Genomic DNA, 18,091 nt, shown 5'->3' with positions numbered 1-18,091 from the left:
GACACACACACACACACACACACACACACACAAATTGCAGGGAAAGGGATTAAAAGGAAACTCCATCCTTTCCACCCTCATGCCATCCCATATGTATATATATATGAATGAATGAATGAATGATGTGTTTATATAGAGCTTTATTGTGTATTGCTGTACACCCAAAGCGCTTTACACTCATGCGGGGATCATCACAACATGAATTACAATTAAATTCTCACAAAAATATAAATTATATTTAAATTTTCATCACTGATTTTATTTGCACTCAATCTTGTGCATTCAGCCAATATATTACACAGCTAATGGCTCTACCAACACAGAAAGAATAATGAATAAACTTTTTTGGGGGAAACACAACTTTGCTACCTCAACATGCGTCCTCTGATTTGATGGTGAACTTTTGAAGCCAGACTTTTACCTGATGAAAGTCATAACTGAAGTAGAACTGTGTGCTTGATGCATGAAAACAATGATCATTGTTCTCACGTCAAGCATGCACTTTTGAGCTTTCGTTTACCATATTTAATGTGCATAAGATACAATAAAAATGTAATGTACTTTTTAAGTTGAAATAAAATTGTAAGGAGTAAAAAGTACTGTTTTTTCTTCAGAAATGCAATCAAGTAAAAGTACATGTAGTCAGTTTAAATTGTACTTGAATAAAGTAAAAATCCCTCAGAATTTTTTACTTGATTACTTAAGTATTTTACACCTCTGTATAAATGTATATGTTCTTTAATAACATAAAACAGTAATGTTAATTCCGCTATCATTATTTATGGTGTTGCAGTTATTTAGTTAAGAATGAGGCAGAAGAGGTTTCTGTGAGAGTCTCTACCTATATCTAGCACATATAAAATGAGCTTCACCGGAAGATTACGAGCTGGTTTATCTTTATCCGGACGTTCTAAATAGCGCTCCGTGCATCTGGTCAATTGCTATTCTGTTTTGAATGACAAAACCTTTCCATTATGCATACAGTCAAATCAAGTTTAGATTTTTGGAATATTAATGGTTCCCAGACAGCTGGAAATGAACCCCAAAGAAGCCGCCCACTTCCATCACTGAAATCAGTCCACAGACATGCTGATTCTACATCATATGTCAGGTTATGCGAGGATATGTTAATGTGAAATTAGACTTTCTTTCCCTTTTCCGTTCCCTTTCATTTTCACATTTTCCCATTTTCTCCTGTATATCTATGCTCTCTCCTTTGTCCTTTTTCCCTTTTCACTCCTCTTCTGTAATCTGACATTGTATTTCACTTCAGCAATTAATCAGACTGCACTTCGCTGGTATACGATACGTCAGGCCGTTAAAACTCTCTTGACAGTTCACCTTCATACAGATTTGGAACAACATATAAGGTGAAATATAAGCAAGATGATTTTCATTATTCGTGCCGAATATCTCAAGTGTGAGACGGAAATGTTACGCCCCTTACTGTATTGTGATGCCATGTCCCGGCACAACGACACAAAAACAATAAAACCCATTATAAATTAGGCATTTGTTGCATCCAGTGGGGACATAATGACTGATTATAATGACTTATACTGTCTTTTTATGCATCGCGCCGCGTAAACATTACCATGTCTGCATTTGTGATCGGAGAAACGACAAACAACGAACACTACTCTACGCTGCTCGAAACTAGCATTTCAATCGTCAGTGGCAAATTCTTTAAATAAGAAAATGTGGTAACACTTTATTTTAGGGTCTCTTAACAAGTTGCTCATTAGCATGCATATTACTAGAATATTAGCCGTTTATTAGTAGTGATTAAGCACATATTAATGCCTTATTCTACATGACCTTATTCTACATCCCTAATCCTACCCAATACCTAAACTTAACAACTACCTTACTAACTATTAATAAGCAGCACATTAGGAATTTATTGAGGGAAAAGTCGTAGTTAATAGTGAATAAGTGTTCCCTATTCTAAAGTGTTACCGAAAACATACTTACAGGCTGTGAGTCAGAAAAGCCAGACTGTCCTTGTAAAGGTGGAATTGCCCCACTTTATAGAAACAGCCTCTGTGCAAGCCAGCATCGTAGGCTACTCTCCCAGGTTCAGGAAACAGTCCTCCATAAAATGCGCTGCACACACTCCAATATTTGGGTTGAACTGTTCTGGAACAGTGTTGTAAATACAACTTAACCACTGATTTCTAGTTGTGTCCTCTTTTTGAAGCCCAAACAAAGTACTTGCCCTTTCACAGCGTCTCCAGGACATGGCACCGGCGGCAGCAACAATAGTAGTTCCACATTGTTTCGTTGCATATACGTTTGTGTGGTGTTTTCCAAATCTTCCCACACCGTGATGTAGACATTTGCGTGATTAAGTGAGACAATTTAGGAGGGCGTGGTCGAGTCTTAACTTTGATAAAGAATATCTCTTTGGTTTTGAGACTTTAGTCTTTGCCACTTCAGGGATCTTATCTATGCACAAACAGCTTGTAACACTCCAAAGAGAAAGGAAAACTTTAAATCACATCATATGACCCCTTTAATTTTTAATAAAATGTAGCATCCCATTCGTTGACAACTATATAAACATTCACAGTGCTATCGTTATAGTTAGCTCGTTGATGCTTCTGGATTTTCAGTAAAATACATGCTGTTTTGCGGTGTATAAAACACAAAATGCTTGAAATGGTTATTGCACTACTATGTGCATGACTTTCACATTAAAACAAGGTGATCTTGCTTTTGTGAGGAAAAAAGCATACGTTCCCAGAAGCAACTGTTTTCCCCTCCACCATGTTTAAAGTTTATGGCCTGCACAACTCAGAAACTTGGGATAAAAAATTATAGTAGAAAGCAGAACATATGAGAAAATATAACAGCATTCATGTCCAATTTCCAACTAGAAAAGTCATATATACAAAAATAAATAAATAAATAAAATGGATAGCCTGTGAAGGCTACGGTAAGGTACGGATGTTATGGTCATTTGTACCTGTTGATTAAGGTTACAATGGAGCAACATTCAGATTTGCATTGCTTAGCAATAGTATGAAGGAAAAGAAGAGAGAACTAGCAAGGGGAACATAGCATTAGCACTAGTTAGTCTTAATAGTTTTTTTGGGGTCAGATTTTGGTTTTATCAGATGTGTTCATTAAACTTTAAGCATTACGGCTTGCTATAGCGATATGGCAATATAAATGTTGGCGATGATATAAAGTGTAAATCGATTGAACTTTTTCTATATCATTTATATATTGTCGTGGTATGCTAATATATTTGTGGAGCTTATAGTGGGCAGGAGTTATTGACACGTCAGAGTGATAAAGTGTGTATTTTCAAAATACTGTATTTGTATTTATCCACACAGTATTTTGTATTTTTATTTTAAATATATTTTGATGTATTTGTGCCCATCTCTGCATTCAGCCAGCGGTCTGTGGCTGAGACTAGTTGGAGCTAAATTCTCAATTCTCTTTAAAACGGTCTTTGAATTTCCATTTTTGCAGCAGCGCTATATCCTCGCTGTTGAAGAGCAGTTAGCTGGTGAAGTGAATTTACTTGTTTGTAATGTTCAAAGCAGATGTCATAAATGTCAGTAGACCGGTACAAACATACCTTCTTGCTATGGAGATACAAAGGAATAAAGAAGACAAGGAATAGCGCGCTGAAAAGGGGCGGAGCTACATAAAGTCTATAGTATGCATGTACTGTATCTAGATGGGATAGCAAAGTGTCCATCATTTGCGCACTTCAGAATCTCACCAGAAGTAAGTTAGTGGGTCATACGGTATGTTTTGCCTACTCTTATGAGCAAAGCAAATTCGGACATACTTGTTTTTTGCCTTCAATGTAGTCGGGAAGTATGTGATTTAGGATACAGCCCATGTGTTCTGCGATATAGGCTGTTTCTCAAATGGAAGGCTGCATCCTCCGGAGGACACATTTGTAGGCTGCATATGTCATGAAGACTGAGACTAGTCTCTGTGTCGTTATCATTCAATTTGGTGTGGACGTCCTTATTCTCACAGAATGATTATTAAAACGGTATAGTTCTCACTCTTGGTGAAACTATAACGACAAAACTTGTGCAAAAGACAGATAAAATGAGAGCGAGATGGTCTCTGGAGACAGTATGTGGATGAGAGTGTGCAGTGCCGGGTTGGAGAGCGGAGGAAAGCCATTAAAAATTCATGATACAGGAAAACTTCAAAATGTCATGATGGGTGGGCTGTTCATAAACATATCAATAAAGGAGCCACAATGGCATTCCCCCCTTGCAAGCTTATTAATTAACATTTCAAAAGCCTGCGAGTGCTCATAAAAAAGCTAGATTTAACTCTGAAACCACAGCAGACAGACACAAGTACTTCACGGTTTGAACACACTATAAGAACAAGGATCAGCATTGCTAAATAGTGTTAACAACACATATATTACATCTTATGCATTTAAATTTCTGGATCAGGCAGGTATAAGAAACACGAGACAACTGGTCATTCTGAGAGTCAATAGTGCCCTCTACAGGCCCCAGGTAAATAATGCAAGTTCAATATATCCCTAAACCCATGACATTACACCATGGTAAATGTTAAAAACAGGGTATTTTTGAAATATTTAAGTGAACACATTAAGTACAGTTGTAAAAATCAATCAAATGAGGCTTCAAGGAACACTGATATGTACCATGTATGAGTACTAGTATGTCTTGCATAAACCCAAAAATGAACCAAACGATGCTCACAGTTTAGTTTTAATTAATAGTGAAGTGAATGTACATGTATTAATTGAAAGACCTTTTTAATATATCTTTACATAAAAAAGAAACTATACAGCTGTTTTGTACCGGATCATGTATCACTTAACCTGTAGTCATTTTGTTTGCACCTTATAAAAACAGGATAGTGTAATACTATAATTACAATTAAAACAAATTTCTGATGTCAGGAAGACGAGATATACAATACAATCCATCTACAGCATGTCTCTATACAGTGCACAGGCCACCTGGTGGCAGACAAAACAAAGTGTACCATAAAACCAGCAGTGATGTGGACATACGTTTTCATTTTTATGTATTTTTACAATGACTCCATGATGTAACATCAACCATTTTGTTTGAAATTGTTCAACGTACAGTGGACTATATTATCATTTACAGCTGAATCTCATCAAACCTGTCAACATGTCCAGGTCATATTTCACCCCAAAACAAAACGTTTTGCTTACAGAAAATGAAGCTTTAGGATCATTACAATTTTTGGCATTGTGGGAGATAATATATATATATATTCTAATTCCAGTAATATGAAAAAAAATTGCATTCTCATTGCTTTTAAATGAATGCTTATATGAAAAAATATATTACAGTATTTTACTGTAATAAAATATAAAATCTATTACAGTAACAAGAATTACAATTGAGAACAATGCACATGAGAAAAAGCACAAAAAGTAAAATATCCAATACTACAATAAGAATAATTTAGGGGGAAAATGTGCTTAAATTATGAAAATAATATTTAGTTGTATATAATAAAATCTAATGGATTCTTATGGTTTTTGGGTAAAATATGGCATGTTCTTGTGGGATTCACCACAAAATATCTAAAGTGAAGTGCTGTTATTAAAAAAAGATGAAAATATTAAAGCAGGTGTTTTATCTGTGTGAAAGTAAATTACAGTAAAATGCACATAAAGAGAAAGTGAGAGGCGTGCCAACGTCCTGAGAATGTCAAAGATGTGCTTTCAGATCCACACACATCAGCGTGAGAAACAGTGTTACATGCATCTGTGTCAACAGACTTTCTTCTGTATTACTCAAAGGTCAGGCTAAAAAAAATCATGTACCAGTGTTAAGGCATAAGTGGACAGCATATATCATCACTCACTCATTCACACACTCACTCACTCACACACTCACTCACACTCGCTCAACACGAAAACAGTTTATCTCCAGTGTCATAATTTCCATAAAAGTATTATTGTTGGGTACACGAGCATATTCTTGATCACAGAAACATGTGTACCATAAAGACGATTAAAACACCCCAGTCCACGCTGTGGGAACCATGGGAACTCTACGGAGCGCTGGCCCTCCAAACCCGCTCCCAAGAAGTGTCTGAAGTATCAAGTACCAGCATCCCGCACACACCCACATCATTTCCTCCTCTGGACTCCAGAGCACTGAGCGGCTGGCCCCGTACTCGTCAGTGCAGGCTGGAGGATCATGGGAAACAGGATGCTGGAGTGAGATGGAGGCTTTTAGCTACAGCTTTCATCCGTCTGGGGCTTCCTCTTCAGAGATGGTGATTATGGCCGATGAAACCTGCAAAAGGAATTGAAAGACGACATCACATATTTGTTATAAAGTCGAGTTGATGGTTAAAGACAATGATCACGTTCATGTGCACATTATATTACAATTACTGCTTTTACACAGGAGATGAAAAAAAAAAAAAAAAAAAGTAAAATTACTATTCTATAACCACCTCTCCATTTCTCCCTTGACTTTTAAGGAACATTTATTTTAATGAATGGCTTTTAACAGGGTTCCTACACATTTTCCATTTCAAAATTCCATACTTTTCCAGACATTTTCAGCTTTATATTAGGTATATAGTAGTCATCTGGAAACATTTTTATTTTCTCAGGAGTTTTTTTCATTGATTTTCTTGAAGTGACAACATACAGAGTCCCTAATATAAAAATATATAAATAAATAAAAATGACCTTGAGAAACTATTCACACGCGCATGGGAATTTTTTTGCATGCTTACGCATTGCAGTTTCTAGTTTTATATAACCTGTTTCCTTTGTGTATCACTGCCATCTTACTACGAATAAAACGAGAGCAAGGATGCACATGAATTAATAGAGATCTACCAGCTCAAAATTTAGCTTTTCTTACGGTAGTACCTCTAATATCAAGGCCTGATGTCCAATTTAACACATCCTTTGTGGTGAAAGCCTTTAATGAACACACACCCACCCACTCAAACATTTAAATTCACTAAGATTTTTTTTTTTTTTTTAAGAAATTAATAATTTTATTAAGCAAGGGCACATTAAATTGATAAAAAAAAAAGACATTTTTAATTTGACAAAAGATTTGTATTTACATAAACATTGTTCTTTTAAACTTTATATTCATTTGAAATGTTTCTTGAGCAGTAAATCAGCATATTAGAATGATTTCTGAAGGATCATGTGACGCTGAAGACTGAATACATAATGCTGATAATTCAAAAAATACTTTTTACAACAACGTGCAAGTGCTATGACAAGTCTTGGTTAGCCTAAAGCAGTACATGTAGAAGGTTTTTTTTTGTTGTTTTTTAAAGAAAACGAGTAGATAGAATATAGAAAAAAAGATACCTAGTGTTTTTTTTGTTTGTTTGTTTTTTTAAATAAGAAACGAGTAGATAAAATAGAAAAAAGAAAGCTAGTGTTAGTTTTACAAGAAAAGCTAGCAGTTAGAGAATAAATATGCAATTGATAGAGGGTCAAATGTGTTTTTTTTTATTTTTAAATAAAAAGAAGACAGATAGATAAAATAAAATTAGAACAGAGAATACTTTTCCACTTTGAAACTGTCCATTTTAAATGAGCCTTGGCCCACAGGACACAACGGCGCTTCTGGACCATGTTCATATATGGCTTCCTTTTTGTATGACAGAGCTTTAGTTGGCATCTGCAGCTGGCACGGCAGATTGTGTTTACTGACAGTGGTTTCTGGAAGTATTCCTGGGCCCATTTACTAATGTCAGTGACAGAATCATGCCGATGAGTCATGCAGTGTCGTCTGAGGGCCCGAAGACCACGGGCATCCAACAAAGGTCTTCGGCCTTGTCCCTTACGCACAGAGATTTCTCCAGTTTCTCTGAATCTTTTTATAATGTTATGTACTGTAGATGATGAGATTTGCAAAGTCTTTGCAATTTGACATTGAGGAACGTTGTTTTTAAAGTATTCCACAATCTTTATATGCAATCTTTCACAGATTGGAGAGCCTCTGCCCATCTTTACTTCTGAGAGACTCTGCCTCTCTAAGACATCCATTTTATAGCTAATCATGTTACAGACCTGATGTCAATTAACTTAATTAGTTGCTAGATGTTCTCCCAGCTGAATATTTTCAAAATGTATTACTTTATCAGCCCTTTGTTGCCCCCGCGCCAACTTTTTTCTCGATCTGTAGCAGGCATCAAATTTGAAATGAGCTCATTTAGTGGATACAAGTGTAAGATTTATCCATTTAAACATTTGTTATGTTCTCTATGTTCTATTGTGAATAAAATACTGGCTCATTTGGTTTGAAAGTCTTTTAGTTTTCATTTTATTCAAATTTTCGCAACATTTCCGGAATTCGGGTTTTAGCATCATATGACCCCTTTAAGGTGTTTAAGTATTTGACCAAATTCCCGTTAAAATGACTATTCTTGTGCGTGTAAACACTTTAATCTATTCCAGTTAAGAAAGTGTTAAAAGTCTTTCACCTGGTATATATCCTGCTGTCCTCATGAACTTCCATTTCTGAGCTCTTATACTCATTCAGCTCTTTTCTTATGGCCGCCTGGAAGAGGACAAAGAAAGAACAACATTAACACTGGTTGTATTAAGCAAGTTATAAAACACCTTACAGTACACCTTATTTAAGATGTCATTTGGTCAAATCAAGATACAATTCTGATGCTTTAAAGTCAAGATGGTTGAGAAACAGTGTCTCTTATTGTCCATGTGCCTTTTCAAATAAGATTTGTTTGTTAAAGAGTTTTTGCTGTTTTCAATTACGTGCAAATGTTTTTATGTAACGCTCTACAATTTACATAAGACACCATTTAAATGGTGTTATATTGGTCAACACCAGGGGGCAGCGGAGAGCAGTGATTGGCTCAGACCTTGTCGGTAGGTGTGAGTTTGGTCCAGGGTTTGTCGGCCCGCCGGTCGTAGTCTTGAGCGTGAGTGCACTCCACATACTCATGAAAGCGCAGGATCTTTCTGGCCTGCAGCTCAGCCACTGTAGGCCTCTGGGACAACTGCACACAGAAACACACAACATGTGTTTTCATGCTCGGTAAGATTAGTATCTACTCACACCTCAATTAAAATATTTTTGCCACTAATGAAAAGAGTGTGAAAATCGGAACTTGGTTATTTGCAAACTTGTGTTTTGTTCACTTTTCATTGACAGTTAAGAAGTCAAAGGAGTCAAGCATTGATATTTTAATATATATTATATTAAGATTTGAATTTTAAATCTCTAACATTAGGATTTAAGATATTTTTTTATGAAAATGTAAAAGAGATAACTCACATGAGCAAAACATTATAATTTAAATTTACCCTGATTAACAAAACTTATTTTAAGAAACTGACAATTTTAATTTAGCAAGGATTGATCAAAAATGACAGTAAAGACGCTTAGAAGTCGCAACATGTCTATTGCAAATAAATGCAGTTCCTTTTAAATTTCTATTCATAAAAGAATCCTAACAAAAAAATCCAGTTTACACAAAAATAAGCTGCAGCGCAGCTATTTTCATATATTATCAAATGCTGAAATGATTCTTAAGCACCAAATAGGCAGACTATAGATAATAGCTGCTAAAAATTCAGCTTTCAAAAACATAAAAAACCTTACTGACTCCAAACATTTGAACAGTAGTGTAGCTGTCAGATAATGTCAAACAGTCAGATAATGGATGTGTGCCTCCAAACCTTTCTGGTCAGTCTGCGCTTGATTTCACTCCTTTCTGCTCGTCGGTCTGCTTCATTCTTGGCTGAAAAAAAGATCGTGCAGATTTTAAGAAAATCTTTTCTGGAAGCATCACAAAATTGGGAATTACATCAGCTATGACTGACAACAACAATTGCTATAGAGGACAAGACAGTTGATGTAAGACTGACCTATTAGGATGTTTCTCTGCTCAAGCTCTTGTGCAGAGGGTCTCTGACTCAGCCTCCTATGAGAACATGCAAAATATACACAGTGTGAGTGTGGACAGTACAAAGAGCCCATAAACGCACAGTGAACACACACAGTTGCAGACCTTGTGAGGGTGGTGCCGATCTGGTTGCGGAGAGCTTCCCACTGCTCTTTGTTGTTCCAGGTGATGTTCTCCTGGTCCTGAGACTGCTCTTTCTCCTGCTGACGCTCCAGCTTTAGAGCCAGAGTATCCTTACGCTTCACACGGCTCGCAAGACCACCTGAAAAGATATACGTACAATTCTCCTTATCGGTTTTGGTATTGATACTATGTTTAAACAAAGTTGCAACATTCATGATTTGAGCACATGGAAGGTTAAAGCACAGATAAAATAAATCTGTTAGCAAAGAGTTTGAGCAAATCACTACGTTCTGAAGGAGATAACACGATTAATCCATTGCATTTACTTGTATGCCAAAAATTAAAAATAAATAAATAAATCTACTGCTCAAAAGCACACTATCATTCAAATATTTGGGGTTGGAAATATTTTTTCATGTTTTTGAAAGAAGTCTCTTATTCTCAACAACAACAAAAAACATTTATTTAACCTATACACTGTCAAGTAAAAACAGTAACACTGAAATTTAATATAAATGTTTTCTATTTGAATATATGTTAATATAAATGTATTGCTGTGATCAAAGCTGAATTTCCAGCATCATTTCTCCAGTCTTCAGTGTCACGTGATCCTTCAGAAATCATACCAATATGCTGATATGCTGCTTAAGAAACATTTCTGATTATTATCTTATAATGCTTGTGCTGCTATTTTTCTGAAAAAAAAATATTTTTTTACTGGTTTCTTTTGATGAATAGAAGGTTCAGAAGAACAGCATTTATTTGAAATAGAAATCTTTTGTAACATTAAAAATGTCACTGTCACTTCTGACTAAATCTGAATCCTGAATCCATCTTTGCTTAATAAAAAAGTATTAAAGAGTTAGTTCACCCAATAATGAAAATTAGCCTGTGCTCTACTCACCCTGGAGACATCCTAGGTGTAAATGACTTTCTTCTTTCAGATGAATCCAATCAGAGTTATATTAAAAACTGACCTGGCTATTTCAAGCGTTAATCACTGCATTCGGCGTTCAACAGTCCAAAACACGTCAAATAAAGTGCACGCATCCATAATAAAACGTGCCTCAGACGGTTCTGGGGGGCTGAATAAAGGCCTCCTGTGGCGAATCCATGCGCTTTTTGTAAGAAACAAATCCATATTTCAAATGAAATAAACACTTCTCTCTCACTTCATCTAGCTGTCATAAGAGGAAGTCGTTCTGGCCGATGACGCAGGATGTGTGCGTTGCGTGATAAGAGACGAACGCGGCGAGAGAACAAAACAAAAAACGCCGGTCACGAATTAGAAGCACAAAGCGTGGATTTGTAAAGAAAAATGTCGGAGGATTTCGATATAAGCCAAGAAGAGACTGGTTTTCCTTTGCTAAAGTAAGGAAACTTTGCTTCCCTTGCTCCTGTAAACAAACTCGTGACACTAGCATATCTCTGAGGCGCGCGACACATGTCCAACATCAATCGACAGAATGGCTTCTGCATACAACAGTCAGCAGAAGTGAGAAAAAAAATGTTTATTACGTTCGAAATATGGATTTTTTTTCTTACAAAAATGCATGGATTCGCCACAGAAGGCCTTTATTCACCCCCCGGAGCCGTGAGAGGCACGTTTTATTATGAATGCACACACTTTATTTGACGTGTTTTGGACTGTTAAACAGAAACACCCGCCGACTGCAATGACAACACTTGGAACAGCCAGGACAACTTTTAATATAACTCCGACTGGACACCTAGGATGCCTCGAGGGGGAGTAAAACAGGCTAATTTAAATCTTTGGGTGAACTAACCCTTTAACTACTACTTCTTCAATCAATAAATACATTAAAAAAAAAGTTAAATGAATGAATGGAAAAAAATAAATATATATATAGGGGTGAGAACCAGAAGGGCGTAAGGGTCATTTTTGGTGAAATGGAGATATATACATCAAATGAAAGCTCTTAATGAGCTCTTTCTACTGGTAAAATACTGTCATCCATGAGTGTACAAATGTGTATTATAAACGATTGAAATCAGTACACAAAGTCAGATCAGTCTATGGTAACATTTTTGTTTTGGCTCTCCTGTAAAGTGGGTGAAATGTCACTTACGCCCTTCTGGTTCTCACCCCTCGATATTGTATACTGACCCCAAAATTTTTAATAGTAATTACTAACAAATGCAATTCAGGGTTTCTGCAGATATGAACAAGTTAAATTTAAGACTTTTTAAGACCTTTTTAATACCGCCTTGAATTAAATTTTAAGACCTAAACCCGTAATGTTGTAACGAAATAACTACTTGACACTGAACTAAATTTAATGTGACATTTGCAATCGTGAAATATTCAGCAAAATAGCCCCTTGTCATGGTGTCACTTTGAATTTATACCAGTGTTTCTTCTGAGTTTCTTTATGTTTGTTGTTGCTCATTTGTGACAGACAGCAGGAGTCTCAACAGCGCGACCTTGATAACAGAAATGGACTATATCCCATATCAATCGCTGTTTACGCTGAATGTAATAAAATCAGAAGAATCACTCTCGCGTTTCGATGCGTCGCTGGTTATTATTTTGTCACTTAAATTTTAATCAGGCTATTTGTCTGGTCGGGCAAGTAAACATTTAAAACTAGCTAAAAGGCTGGTCAGCTAGCTGTAGCTCGACCTATATTTTATTATTGAGAACATTATATAAAAAAAGAAGGCAGCTCGACCTGTAACGTTATTCTGCTTCTGCAATTCTCTCTGATGACGCAGTAACTACACGCCGGAGAAGAAGAAAAATCTTCGGTCTGTCCAATAATTGTAAACAGTCACTGGGTTCGTCAGACTGAAAAATATATTTTATCGGTAATGTGACCAAAAATATTTAAGTCCCATTGAATCTGAATTTAAGACATTAAGACTTTTTAAGTACCCTGCAATCAGAGTTTTAACATCGTATTCATAATTTGTTTATGCACTTATTAATGCAGGACAGGTTCAACATTCCTCAATAACCCTGGTCAGACAGAACTAAAGGATCATACTTGTGGGAACATCCTCCTCCTCCTCATCATCATCATCTTCATCATCGTCTCTGTAATTGATGGGTCCATCAGAATCGCTCTCTTCACTCTCCTCCTCGTCGTCGCTGTTTCTATGTCCTACGTCCTCAGGGATGACAGTGACCCGTGGGTCTCCCACCAGACCGCGGCGGCTGCGCGGCTCCAGCTCGGGCTGGCGTGTGGGCCGCAGCTTCTGCAGCTCTTCTTCAATGTCAAAATCATCATCCTCAGGCCTAAACAATACACAATCATATAGACACAGTGAACATATGAATGGTGAGTGGTTGTGTAGATATCTATTTACTGCAACACACAGCAAGCTTGTAACTCGTATACATCTTTGATGAGTACATTTTCAGAAAATTTTTATTGTGGGTGAACTTTTTTTTTTTTGTTTAATATTTATAGTACACAGAGCTAGGTAATAACTGATTACATTTACGTTATCAGATTCCAAAAATTAAGCACTTGCAATTAGATTAAATTACATTTAAAAATACTTGCAATCAGATTACAGTTCATTTTTATGGATTACATTTTTATTGATTCTCCCTAATTCCTCTTTCATCTTTTAAATTTTCCTTTCTAAAAGAACCTACTGCTTTATATATACTCAGAAAGTCTTACAGTTTTGTGGAAGACACAGCATTTGACCACTTAACTTACAAAAATCATTTCCGGTTTAAGAAGTGTTTCAACATTGCATAACTACTGATAATTAATGTTTATCTGAATTATCACTCAATAGGTTATTTAACCACGCATTCCTTTGTCTTTGGAATGCTTTTGTCTTTCAAACAAATAAAAAAATTAAAAATGATTAAATTAAAATTCACAAATTCACAAACATTTGTCATCTGATCCTCTTTCACGAATTATATTTACTTGAAGTACCCCTGACACTTTAAAATAAATATTTTAATAATGAAGTATCGCATTTGCATGTTCGTGGTTCGCTGATGTTGGTTATGGTCACATGACATGCAGGTAAACAAATATGTTGTTTTTTTTTTCAAATTGTGATTGATTTTAAAAAGGTTTAATTTAATATTTTTATTAAAATATCAGTTCTTCCACAAACCCCAGTTTGGGAAACCTTGATGTAATGTTTAATGCACTCCATATTGCTAATAACAGTGAATGGAATATAATTTCGTAATCTTTGTATTTTGATCAATATGGTACAATATAATCCTATTAAAAGTGATAAACAAGAAAGCTCAAAAGTAAATGTAGTCTGATTATATTACCTAAAATGAGCAATGTAATGGATTACGTTACTAACTACAATTTTGTCATGTAATTTTGAATCAGTAACGGATTACAATTTGTAAGTAATCTACCCAGCTCACATAATAAGTGGCATAAACCTAGGCAACATTTCTCTTCTTGGGATGCAAAAAGTAGCAATCTGTTATAAATGTACAAAAGCAGAGAACACTGTGTTATGAGATGAACTGATTTGCACACTCACAGTCGCAGAGGTTCGATAGTGACTGACAGGGAGTATTGCCCCCCTCCTGGGTCGTCAGCCAGAAAGTCCGGTGGTGACTCAAACAGAAGCGAATGAGCTCGCTGGGATCCTTCCGGGTTGGGCTGGACCGGACCAGGACTGTTCAAGGCTCTCTGGATGCGTATGTGCAGAGGTAAGGGTGGCTGCGAGGGCGGCTCTGTGGTGGGGCTGGGCGGCTCCACGTGCGGGACCACAGGGGGCGGTTGGGCATGGGAAGGGGATGGAGGGATATGGGTTGGTGGAGGAGAGAGCGCTTCTGAGTTTTTGCTGTTGTCTGATTGGGCAGGGGGCGGGGCAGAACCTGGGGCTGAGACCGGAACTGAGGAGGGGCCTGGGGGTGGAGGCTCAGGGTGATTGGTCGAAGAGTCGTCTGAGTGGCGCTTGGTCACAGGAGTCATCCTCTTTGGGGGAATGGGAGGAGATCGCTTGACTGGGACCGGGAGGGAGGGATCCACTGTAGAAATAAACAAAATGCAATCAAAATGAACTTCACATAGAAACGAGGGTTAAAGCAGAAGTGGCAACAAGAAATTAGTTTGTACGAAAGTGCCAAGCTAGGATGCTTAAACATTGATTTGCATGCCATGGAATTAATCAAACAGGGATTAGCAAAGGGGGGGGGGGGGGGGGGGGGGGGGTTTCATATTCTAAGATAATAGATTCTACAGATAATATTGTAAATATGAAGAGTTTCAGTATTAAAGGTCTAAAACATACCACTCTATGCAAGTTCGTGAACATAAGCTAGAAATGAGTCACATTCTGAATGCTGCCACAAGACACGATATAGGACCTGTTCACACCGAGGACGATAAATGTAACTTTAACTATTAAGTTTTAATAATTGTTAATAATTGGGAAGTCCACATCACAACTGTAACAACGGCAGAGAGCAATAATATCATCTGAATCACTTTCAGAAGTTTTTTTTTTTTCGCCAGATGAATGATAAAAACATTGACAGCCAATCAGAATCAGACTTTAAAGAGCCAGAACATTTAAAGCGGTAAACAACAAAACTATGTGCTTACAGTAAACAGAAAATAATATACGTCTACTGGTGTATACAGTTGTCATTAGTTATCGTTTTTGTGTGAACAGGCCTTAAACATTCTACTTGAATGGACGTTTTTCTCTATCAGGCCGACTACTGTCATGGCAGAGCAACAGTTTGAAGAGAATCTAAGCAAGTTAGGCCCCGTTTACACTAGTGCATTTTAATTTTTTGCTACGGTTACGCCCATCATTTACAATTCTCCGGCATTTTCGAGGTTGAAAACGGAGACTTTTGAAAATGCTCCAGACCCCGTTTTAGTTTGAAAACTCTGGGGTTGTGTTTCAGTGTAAACGGACCAAAACTGAGACTTTTGAAAAGGATGGCGTGGCTCCTGGTGTGACTCCTATCCTGAGTACTGCGACAGTGCAGGTTAAGTATGCACTTGCAACATGATGTTGGCCAAGCATTAATTTCTGAGGTTGTGAACTTGCGTAAAGTGTGTTTCTGGGCTAAATTTAAAAAATCTTAACCTTATACGAAGGTCAGTTCCATGTCAAAAACTCAACATTAGACACTGCCAATTATTACCTGCTATTCAGTGACATTTTCTAAATTCTCCAAGAGGGTGACATGTTAGTATAAATGTACATTTTCAGATGTCATCCAGACTGATTCTGAATTGAATCTTCATTACCGGTTATTCTGTTAATCCTCAATCACGGTTACCTATAATTATCATATCTTTTGAATAGGATGAACTGAACTCCATTCATTAGTTCTCAGTAATCACAGTGATTTGGAGCAGGGTAATGGAGATCTTGAGTATGGGTGTGAAAACATGCATGACTCTGTGAGGTTATTAGAGCATTAGGGCATGCATGCCAGCTGGTGTGGGACGGGACGGCACCAGGGCTACCTGGGCAGAGCTGAGCACCCCTTTGGCTAAGGTAGGTGGGCAGGGAGAGATAGACTCCAGACTCTGCCTGCCGTCTCCAGCTCGTCCAGTACTGAGGAGGTGGAGCTTTGTAATATCTCTGTAACGTTGAAGCTTTGGGGTGGATGAAGGGAAATGTGTTTTTAACATCTCAAACAACAAATCACACGCACTGTTGGACACTGGTCCAGTCTAACAGGTGACACCTATTAAAACCAAGTGCTTAAAGGGATAGTTCACCCAGAAATGAGTCAATTACTCATGTTACTTCAAATCCCTAAGACTTTTATAATGAAGATATTTCTAATGAAACCTGACAGATTTCTGTCCCACCTTTGAAAGTTAAAGTGGTTTAATCCAAGTCATCCAAAGATATGATCACTTTATGTGGTGAACAGATTTAATTTGGGCTTTTATTCACCTATAAATGCTGAGCACGCATACATAGAGCTCATCAAATATGGTAAATGGAAGCGCAAACATTTGATGTGCAAAAACAAACAAATTTGTTCTTACATCAATGACTAGGCCTATATGTGAATAAAAGCCAAAATTAAGTCTTTAGAAAATTTGGGATTAAACCATTCAATTCATTTGGATTTTATTACAGTGTCCTTCTGAAATATTTGAATTATCAACGTTTTGGCAGAATGGACTTTTAGTGGTGGAATGGAAATCAATCAGGTCTCATTAAAATGCTTTGAAGATGAGCAAAAGTCTTAAGGGTTTGAGAAGACACGAGTCTACGCAGACACCAAATTATACAAATACAACAAGATGCTGTTTAGTGCCAAGTTATGAAAAAAAACAGTCTTTGAATTGCCTTCCTTCTGATCATAACATTAGAAAAGAATGGATGAACTCAATTTAATTAAGATCCAGACCGCATCAGTGAGAACCTGGTCCTTTGTTCACTTCATTTTACCGCGGATTCGTTTCCAAACAAGGCCCAAGTCGACACGGGATTTTCAGAAATATTGAAACTAAATGACGATGCTGTGCGACTATATTGGATCCGACAGTAATGCTGAAACACAAGTGTGAGTAACTGTTTTTATTGTGTGATCACAATTGCTTTGTCTGTTAAACAGATTGTTTGATATGTACTTTTGAGTATTTCCATCTGTGAAGGACGTAGACTGTCAAACATACGCAACTATTAGCCAATCATAGCAGTCGGTGTTTACGTCCGTCTACAATCCGCCACACCTATTCAAACAGAGCGATCTAATGAGGGGGGTTAAAAACAGGACAGAAAATTGCCTATTACTTCTAAATTATGATGTTTTTTTGATGTAAAAATCTTGATAACATTATAATTTTTTTTTTGTACTGTTCTCTGAGGTCCACTTATAATCATGATCATGACCCTTTAATATTTTTCATCATCTCAGTCTCTCAACTGCTTTAGAAGGAGAACTGAAATGATATTTTCCTGGTATCTAGGGGCATCTATAAATGGATCCTGTTGGACAGGGATGTGTGTGCTGTGTTTCTGACACTTGGGCAGCTGCTGCCTGCCCCTCATGCCACTGGACATGACATGTCTAAAGTTATCTTCCCTCAATGACACCTTC

At 37.0% G+C, this 18,091-nt stretch overlaps 1 protein-coding gene across 6 annotated transcripts in view; it reads right to left on the bottom strand.

The window, feature by feature from the left end:
- Window positions 1–4,708: 4,708 nt before the first annotated feature.
- Window positions 4,709–18,091, bottom strand: part of phactr4a (phosphatase and actin regulator 4a) — a 52,613-nt gene continuing 39,230 nt past the window's right edge. For 3 of the 6 annotated variants that reach the window (XM_079381136.1, XM_079381135.1, XM_079381137.1), the window contains 8 exons: window positions 14,545–15,037; window positions 13,053–13,303; window positions 10,027–10,183; window positions 9,884–9,939; window positions 9,695–9,756; window positions 8,875–9,012; window positions 8,473–8,549; window positions 4,710–6,302 (listed from right to left, as the gene is read on the bottom strand). In XM_079381136.1, the coding sequence (XP_079237262.1) occupies window positions 6,287–6,302; window positions 8,473–8,549; window positions 8,875–9,012; window positions 9,695–9,756; window positions 9,884–9,939; window positions 10,027–10,183; window positions 13,053–13,303; window positions 14,545–15,037 (1,250 nt within the window). In that variant the 3' untranslated portion in view covers window positions 4,710–6,286. Of the gene's footprint in view, window positions 6,303–8,472; window positions 8,550–8,874; window positions 9,013–9,694; window positions 9,757–9,883; window positions 9,940–10,026; window positions 10,184–13,052; window positions 13,304–14,544; window positions 15,038–16,496; window positions 16,629–18,091 lie in introns of all 6 variants that reach the window. The other 3 variants (XM_079381134.1, XM_079381133.1, XM_079381138.1) reach the window with 2 other exon arrangements.

Source organism: Barbus barbus, assembly GCF_936440315.1.
Source record: "Barbus barbus genome assembly, chromosome: 27".
Lineage (NCBI taxonomy): Eukaryota > Metazoa > Chordata > Actinopteri > Cypriniformes > Cyprinidae > Barbus > Barbus barbus.
The sequence above is the reverse complement of the archived record's forward strand: the minus strand, read 5'-3'. Positions and strand labels throughout refer to the sequence as shown.